Below are 9,392 nucleotides of genomic sequence, written 5' to 3'. Positions count from 1 at the left end.
GAAATCTTTGGAATGATATATAAAAAAAAAAAAAAAATTCATATAATAAAATATATGCTACAATATACTCTTTGCTATTTATTATTTTAATAATTAATAAAATAAATTATTATTTGACTATTTATTTAAAAATTACTATTTATTATAAAAAAAGACTATTAAAGAAAAATTATTTGACTATTATAATTTAATTCTTTTTTAAAAATTATATTTGATATTAAATATGTTATAATTATTCTATTATAGAAAAGATCTTATACTACAGATTAGATACAAAAATAAATTAATTATGCAATATATTTTTGTGACTCAAATTAATGAGATTTAAACACCTATTATTATTTTCATATTATGTGCATTGTTATTAAGATCGTAGAATTTAATTATGGCGGGATTTTGGATATTTATTCTGGCGGGAATTATAAATAACGCAATGAAATAAATAGACAATACATATCTAATAATAAAAATATAAAATAATTAATTGTATAAGATTATGGAAAAATAACAATGAAAAAGAAAGATCAAAATTTTTTGAATTTTTTTAAAAATTATTGTTGATTAATTAATGATCAGTTATTATATAATAAATAATATATATTATTATATAAACATATATTTTTAAAAAAAATTAATAATTTCATAGAAGAAATATAAGAATTAAGTCTATATTTCTGATTAAATTATTAAAAAATGATTAAAAATCCAAAAAAAATGACAACTGCAATATTTTACAGATAAGTATATATAATCACTATTTTGTTTCAAATTCTGTACGAATTTAAAAAATATAAATTATATTTTATCTATGATATATTATCTATGATAACATTTATCTTTGACAAATATTATTATATTTAATCTTGTTTGAATAATATCAAATTATTGAATATCTTTGAAAAAAAATATCGTATATAATTTAAAGATTTTTAAAATATATCGCGTTGAAATTAACATTTAAATTGAAAATTTGTATTATGATTCGTTTCTTATGAAAAATTTTAATGGGAAACGTAGCTACTATACTCTTCGTATAATCCAAACTTTTTCCTATATAATTCTCATGTTTCCGAGCCAATAAAAAAAAAAATTTCAAATTAAAAATACGGCTTTGATAAAGAAGTTCAAAGTGCAATATGAAAATGATTACAATCACAAATTAGTTTTTTAATAATATAATAATAGAAAATTGCGATGTGATAAGTATTTTAATAAACATAAAAATTATATAGAAAAATAATAGAACTTATTTTCAAATAAAATAAAAAATTATTTTTAAATAATGAATATTTTATTTTTCTTTAATATAAATATAACTTAATTTTAACTCTCTTTAATAAGAAAAAAAAAATATGATTTTAAGTGTGCTTGATGTAAAATGTAAAATCGATTGATCGATATTGCAAAGATTGCTTGCTTAGTTGTAAATCGTAACTAATTTCAGAGCTGTTGTGAACAATGGCGACGTTTCAACGAAAGTGACATTCTGACGAACAAATGTGTTTTCACACTTTAACATTAATCTTCTTTTGTAGATATTAATTACGCTCATTAGCTGCTAAATCAGCAGAAATCCGTGTTTTAGAATGGCTTTGAACGCTAACGCGTTATCCAGTGACATAAGCCGAAGAAATCCACAAGATGAATATGAACTCATTCAGAGGATAGGCAGCGGAACGTACGGAGATGTTTACAAGGTTCGTGGATTTATATATTTTTATATATTCATATTTAAATGCATTGTATTTACAAACAATTCGATTTTTTTATAGGCCAAAAGACTTTCCACGAATGATCTCGCTGCAATTAAGGTTATCAAATTGGAACCAGGTATATCTTCCAGTTTTTCCGCCTTTTTTTACAAATTTTTCAAGTTTTTATTCATTAAAAATTTTATAGAATACAATAATTTACATGAATACAAATAATAATTTATATGTTTAATTTATTTTGTATGATTTAAAAAAATTGATTTTAGATTTCTGATTGTTTCTTATATAGTATTTTATAATTAAATTATAATTAAGCAAATAATTATTATTTATATCGTTTTTTCGCTTTTTCTCTTTTATATTTATATTTTTTTTCATTAAAATATATTTTAAAAACATTTGCATATTTATATATTTAAGTTTCATTATAAAAAGTTAGAAATATATTAATATATTCTTTTATTAATAAATGAATTATATTTTTAATATTTTTTATATTTAAGATTATTTATTCATACATATAATCAAAACAAAATAAATACATTAATATAGTTTCTTTGATTTACTATTATTTGAAGATATATTAAAGAAAATTCAATGCAAATTCTATTTAAATTATAATTTAATAAATATTTTTATTAATGAATATTAATATTAATAAGATTATAGAATGTGAATACATTTTTACATATCATGCATTATTTAAATGTTTTAGGAGATGATTTTGCAATAATTCAACAAGAAATTTTAATGATGAAAGATTGCAGACATCCTAATATTATTGCCTATTATGGAAGTTATTTGAGAAGAGATAAATTATGGATTTGTATGGAATATTGTGGAGGTGGTTCTTTGCAAGATATATATCATAGTAAGTTTTTTTATTAATATTTTTTTATAATGCCTTAATTTACATAATTAATATTCAAATTAGATATTTATGATAAAAATTACTTATTCTTATGATATATTGCAATATTAAAAATATATCATAATACAATGAATATTTTAATAATGTTATAGTAACTGGGCCTTTGTCAGAAATACAAATAGCATACATGTGCCGAGAAACACTTTTGGGATTGGCTTATTTGCATAGTATGGGCAAAATGCATCGTGATATTAAAGGTGCCAATATATTATTGACTGAAGCTGGTGATGTCAAGTTAGCTGATTTTGGTGTATCAGCACAAATTACTGCAACTATTAATAAAAGAAAGAGTTTCATTGGTACTCCTTATTGGATGGCACCTGAGGTATCCTGATTAGATTGAATAATTTTATGAAAATATTTTAGAAATTTATATTTTAATTCATATTTGCAGGTTGCAGCTGTAGAAAGAAAGGGTGGTTATAATCAACTTTGTGATATTTGGGCATGTGGAATTACTGCAATAGAGTTAGCTGAATTGCAACCACCTATGTTTGATTTACATCCCATGAGAGCACTTTTTCTTATGTCTAAATCTGGATTTAAACCACCTACGTTAAAAGATCGTGACAAGTGGAGTCCAACATTCCATAATTTCGTAAAAATTGCTCTAACTAAAAATCCTAAAAAAAGACCGACTGCTGAAAAATTATTACAGGTTATTATTTTTCTTTAATCAATAGATAATGTATGATATAAATCAAAATTAGATAGAAAATATTTTAAATAAAAACTTTCATTTCAGCATACATTTTTTCAAGGAGAAATGAATAAACGTTTAGCTCTAGAATTATTGCAAAAAGTATCAAATCCTAGTCATATGTTCACTGAATTAGAAGCAGATGAAGATGGAGCTGTACCTAATGTTCCACAGAGGATAGCATCGCGTCATACTGCAAGACCTAGACCAAAAAGTCCTATACCACAATTAGATAGCGACGGTAAAAAGTTTGATGGCAATAATATATATTCTATTTTTCCTATAAATATAAATTATATATGTTATAGATCAAATTAATCTTGATGGAACATTGCAAAGAGACGTGATTTCTCCATCTGTAGATACTAATCCATCATGGGATATCATGGATATTATGAATAATGTCAAGGTAATTTATATTTATCATGAAAATATTTTTTACATATAATATTTAAAATAGCATTGTATATTTAATTATTCAGTCAGTTCATAACTGCGATGTTCATCCAGATTGTGGTATTGGCACAGCATTTGAAGATGTACAAGAAAAGTAAGTATATTTAAAATAAATATACTTAATCATAAAGAAATATATTATTCTGGAAAAATGAGAGAGGGAATGCTTTGAGATCTTTCTGCTAATATAATAATTGCTGTTTTGCTTCTTTTATCTTTATCTTTAAATACAATATTAATTATTAATTATCTGTAAGGTTTTATAAATTTTAATTTTATTATATACTTCAGAATTATGTAAAACAAAACAGCAATTTTGGTCTAACAAACATCAAGCTGCATATGGCACGTCTGCTTCTGCTTTGCATATAATGCATTAATTATTGAAAACAGCAAAAAGTAAAAGTGAATTTAAAAATTTAAATATGCTTCTTCAGATACAATGTATAATAATTTGATTTATTTTTAAAAGATATTTTTTTAAGAAAATTATAGCAATTTTTGCTATAATTAACAAATAGTGCAATTTTTTTTACATAATTTACATTCTTTATGCAATATAAAAAATCAAGAAAAATTACAAAGTTCTAGTTGCTTCAAATAATAACTTTGTCATTAATGTTAAAAATTGTATAGTTTTCCTAGACATGACATAGTTTATTTTTGTATCAGTCCTGTTGGCGCGAACGTTACAACAGATAATAGAGAGTCGCGTCGAAGCAAAACAGGCACAGAGATATTTCATATGAGTTTAAGGTAATAAAATGCAGGTAGTTTGGTGTGAACACATGCGGTTTTGAATTGAGATTCAATGAAATTTAACATTATTATCATTTCCATTGAATATGTTAAATATGTACAAAAAAATGGAATGAGTTTTTTTTATTTAATTTAAAAAATGTATTTTATTTTCCTAAAATAGATATGCATGTCATTTTAATTACTATTGACATACAACATGAAAAAATTTAAGAATTTAAAGCATGAAGCTAGTGATTACATTTTTTCTTTATATTTTTTTTTTTATAGATATTATAGTTTATATATAATATTAAATATATATATATATATATTTATATTTGATTATACTTTAATAAATAATTAATTTTTTTAAGTAATATATATTACAAAGTATGCATGATAATCGATATAAAATTTAAATACTGCATGTTTAGAATGAAAGTTAAAAGGTCCTGATGTATATACTAATCCTATTATGCGTAAGTATTATTATCACATTTGTATTTTATTTTTATATGCAAATCTTTTTGCCTTGTTAAATTTATTTTTATACTTTTATTTAAAATATTTTTTGAAAATCATAATATTTTGTATATATTTTTTTCATTAGTATCTTATGCATTTGTTAATTTTAATAGAATAATACGATTTAATAAGAAATAATAAAATTTGTATCAGATGTGGCATATATTTATATAGTATATTTTATCTAAATTTAATAAATTTAATTATTAAATCGTAATTTTTTTAATTAGTATGATATCTCAAAATAGTAATTATTTTATCCTTTTATATTTATATCTGATCTTTATTCAAATTTCATGGCTCATTTCAATTTTCATAGCTTTAATTTCTCTGATCAGTTTGTAATTTTAATAATTTCTCCCAACAGGAGTCTATTGCAGTACATTGATGAGGAGTTGTTGCTAAGGTATTGGCAGGTAACCCTTTTCCCTTGCACCTTGCACCTTGCACATATATTTCCTTATGCCTTGCATTAAAATTATTTAGTTTTTACTGCAGCTTTATGCTAATTTATTAATCTATTTTCTAATATTCTTAACATATTTTTTTGCATTTTTATTTGAAGCATTTAAATTAATTAAAGCTTTTTTTGCATTATGTGTTTCTTTGATTTATTCTATTAGCTACTTTTTATTTATATATTCTATAATATTCTTAATAAATATTAATACTCAAAATTTATATGTAAATAGTGTAATTTTGAAGTTCATACTTTTGAAGTATAATTTTTTAATCATAAATATTTTTAGTATTTTTCATTGCATGTAATTTTTTTTTTGTAGTATAAATTTTAAACTGTTAACCAGGTGGTGGAAATTTATGTATCTGTTGTAGAGATTACAATTTTTAATACATGTTCAAATTATATTTTTGTGATTTAATAATGGTAAGAAAACTGTGATAGATGAAATGATATCAATATGGTAATATTATTATATAAAATCATATAATAATTAATGTTTAAGTATTTATAATAATTATTTGATTGAAAAAATTATCCTTACATTCCTTAAAATGAATGAATTATTTCATATATAAAATTATTAATTATAAAATATGTTGACAAAAAAATTTCATAGGATTAATAATAAAAATTAATAATAAAACAAAAAAATGTGTTTTATAGTATATGATTATAGTTTCATATGTGCAGGGGGAATGCAATGTCGATGGTTGGTGGGCATTGCGACCAGCTATATTCCCTGCAGTAAGTAAATGATAAAATAATAGTAGGTTGTTTAATCTTTTGGTTGTAGATGACAATGATTATTTTTGTTACTTTTGGCTGAAAGTAACATATGCCTTTTATTCAGAATAAATAATTTTAATAAATATTTAAAAATATTTAAATTTTTTCAAATAATAAAATTTTCTTCAAATAATAATTCTTTTTAATATATTTTTTTATTAATAATTAAATAAGATGATAAATATTTATGGTAAAATAATTATGGAAAATCAGACATTCTGATATAAGAAGTCATATAGTTTAAATATTTAGTTTTTAAGTATTAATATCTTAAAATTTTTCTTAAAATTTATTTATTAATAAATATTGGATAAATATATGTACAATTATGTACTATATTTCATTTTTCCTAAACACCACCTTTTATAAAATATTTTATGCTCTTCCAAGAGAAAGAACACTTTAAAATTTAAATATTAAATAATATGATAATATATGCTTTAAAACTATAAAATATAAAAATTTTATATATATTGATTTTATCTATTATAATTCTTTAATCTTCTAACATTTTTTTGCATTTTGTCAATTTTATAAATGATGCTATATTTTTTTTAATTCTTGACTAATTGTTATTGTTATTAATAACTTATTTTTTAATTATTATTTAAAAATTATTTATAATCTACTAACACCAGTAGCACTTATTTTTAAAAGAAGAAAATTTCTAATATACATTTTCCCTGATATATAATATTTCTTAACACTTGGTGGTTTATTTATTCTTTTTCAGAGCTACACTTCCACTTGGAGAATCATCAAATGATTGTGAAGTGCATGGCGCATATTACAATATATCAGGTAAATATATTTTTTTATAGTTTATTTCTTATAATTTTTTATCAAACTTTATGTCACACAAGATTTTATATTAATTTTTGTTAATTATTTCTTATAAATTTAAAAAATTAAATATCAAATTAAAATGATAATTGCATTAATTTACAAATTCAAAATTAATATAACGTGACATAATTTCAGATTTAGAAATACTGAAATACTCTAAACTATTAAAATAATAATATATTAAATAATATATAAAAATTAAATTTGATTAGGATCACAAGCAAGTCCCAGGCGCCATAGCTCTGTAGATGAATTATATGGTTTAGTGAACAGTACTCAGTCTTTGGCTGCTGTGAATGGACAACGTCAACGATCTCTTTCAGATAGTGGCCCTAGAGATGAATCTCCTCAATCGAATGGTAAGAATATCAATTTTTAAACTAAAATATTATATAAATTAAAATTAAATTAAAAATAATTAACATAATGTGAATAAATACAATAATGTAATGAATAAAAAATTTTTCCTAGGTCAAAATGAGATGTCAGGCGAAGGAGATCAAGAAGGTATGAGCCCAGATTTATTATCCGATACTCCGCCTGTTCCTCCGAGAAGAAGGGATAGAAAACGTCATACACCTCCTAGACCTATCAGCAATGGACTGCCACCAACACCTAAGGTTCATATGGGAGCATGTTTTTCGAAAGTTAGTATGATATGTATTTTCATTTTATTATAATTAATTGAAGAAATTATTAATATCAATAATATTAGTCAAAATAAAATTGAAATTTTTAAATAAATTTTTTTATATAGGTATTTAATGGTTGTCCATTAAGAATACATTGTACTGCAAGTTGGATTCATCCAGATACAAGGGATCAGCATTTATTAATTGCAGCAGAAGAAGGAATTTATAATTTAAATTTAAATGAACTTCATGAAACTGCAATAGATCAATTATATCCAAGACGAACTATTTGGATGTATGTCATCAAGGATGTTCTCATGTCCTTATCTGGTAAGAAATACATTAATTATTAAATTATTTTATTATTTAAATATTATATATTTCTTAATTATTATACATATATAGTATTAATTTTAAATTTTAGGAAAAACTCCTCAATTATATAGACATGATTTATTAGCAATGCAAAGCAAACAAACTCATAGGTTTTCATTACACATGAATAAAATACCTGAAAGATTAGTCCCTAGAAAATTTGCTCTAACTACAAAAGTACCAGATACAAAAGGTTGTACTAAATGCTGTGTAGGAAGAAATCCATATAATGGGTAAGTAAATAAGTTCATATTTTTCTGTACATTATTGATAATAAAAATATTTAATGCAGATATAAATATTTATGTGGTGCAATGCCAACTGGAATATTTTTAATGCAATGGTATGATCCTCTTAATAAATTCATGTTATTAAAACATTTTGATTGTACATTACCAACACCACTAAATGTATTTGAAATTATTATTACACCTGAAATGGAGTATCCGATGGTGTGTGTATCTGTGAAACAACCATATCAACAAAATAAATTAAAATTGGATTTAATCAATATGAATTCAGGGGCAAGTTGGTTTCACAGTGATGAATTGGAAGATATGGATGGTTCTGGTATCTTTTTTTTGATTTTACTTTCATGCATTAAATAAATTGATTAAATATTTCTATTATTTTTTTCTTAATTTAAAAATTTATATTTTTATAGCTACTGTGATACCAAGAAGAGAAAATCTTCATGTTATCAATGTTACACAGTTAGAAAAAAATGCAATATTAGTCTGTTACGATAGTAAGTATAAAAAAATCTTTGTACAATATTCTATTTTTCTATTCTTTTAATCTATTATACTTCTATTTATTATAATCTATTATAATCTATTCATATTTCTTTTTTAGATGTAGTAAAAGTGGTAACATTACAAGGAAAACCTAGATCAAGCAGAAAGCACATGTCAGAATTACATTTTAATTTTCAAATTGAATCCATTAGTAAGATCATTTAAAACAAGTAACGTAGTTTATTTTGTTGTTAATATTAAAATAAATGTTATTATAATCATTTTCTTTCTTTAGTTTGTTTACCAGATAGTGTGCTAGCATTCCATAAACATGGTATGCAAGGTAGAAGTTTTAAAAACGGTGAAGTTACGCAAGAAATCAGTGATCCGAGTAGAACGTACAGATTACTTGGATCAGATAAGTATGTATTTTTGTATTTATACTTAAATAATTTTAAGATATTAAAAATATTAAAAATAAAATGTTT

General features: G+C 22.4%; 1 protein-coding gene across 9 annotated transcripts in view; it reads left to right on the top strand.

The window, feature by feature from the left end:
- Nucleotides 1–1,425: 1,425 nt before the first annotated feature.
- LOC102679521 (mitogen-activated protein kinase kinase kinase kinase 5) overlaps nt 1,426–9,392 on the top strand; it is a 14,336-nt gene continuing 6,369 nt past the window's right edge. For 3 of the 9 annotated variants that reach the window (XR_004149995.1, XR_420576.2, XM_006607681.2), the window contains exons 1-20: nt 1,426–1,697; nt 1,773–1,830; nt 2,428–2,583; nt 2,736–2,968; nt 3,038–3,301; nt 3,389–3,584; nt 3,652–3,752; nt 3,826–3,893; nt 4,472–4,555; nt 5,433–5,471; nt 6,219–6,272; nt 7,048–7,115; nt 7,373–7,519; nt 7,632–7,807; nt 7,918–8,122; nt 8,217–8,400; nt 8,460–8,737; nt 8,832–8,915; nt 9,023–9,115; nt 9,200–9,326. Coding sequence is in view for 7 of the 9 variants with exons in the window: in XM_006607681.2 (XP_006607744.1) it covers nt 1,587–1,697; nt 1,773–1,830; nt 2,428–2,583; nt 2,736–2,968; nt 3,038–3,301; nt 3,389–3,584; nt 3,652–3,752; nt 3,826–3,893; nt 4,472–4,555; nt 5,433–5,471; nt 6,219–6,272; nt 7,048–7,115; nt 7,373–7,519; nt 7,632–7,807; nt 7,918–8,122; nt 8,217–8,400; nt 8,460–8,737; nt 8,832–8,915; nt 9,023–9,115; nt 9,200–9,326 (2,726 nt within the window). In the remaining 2 variants the exon portion in view is untranslated. The remainder of the gene's footprint in view (nt 1,698–1,772; nt 1,831–2,427; nt 2,584–2,735; nt 2,969–3,037; nt 3,302–3,388; nt 3,585–3,651; nt 3,753–3,825; nt 3,894–4,471; nt 4,556–5,432; nt 5,472–6,218; nt 6,273–7,047; nt 7,116–7,372; nt 7,520–7,631; nt 7,808–7,917; nt 8,123–8,216; nt 8,401–8,459; nt 8,738–8,831; nt 8,916–9,022; nt 9,116–9,199; nt 9,327–9,392) is intronic. The other 6 variants (XM_006607684.2, XM_006607682.2, XM_006607683.2 and 3 more) reach the window with 6 other exon arrangements.

This window comes from Apis dorsata, unplaced genomic scaffold (assembly GCF_000469605.1).
Source record: "Apis dorsata unplaced genomic scaffold, Apis dorsata 1.3 scaffold_10, whole genome shotgun sequence".
NCBI lineage: Eukaryota > Metazoa > Arthropoda > Insecta > Hymenoptera > Apidae > Apis > Apis dorsata.
The sequence above is the reverse complement of the archived record's forward strand: the minus strand, read 5'-3'. Positions and strand labels throughout refer to the sequence as shown.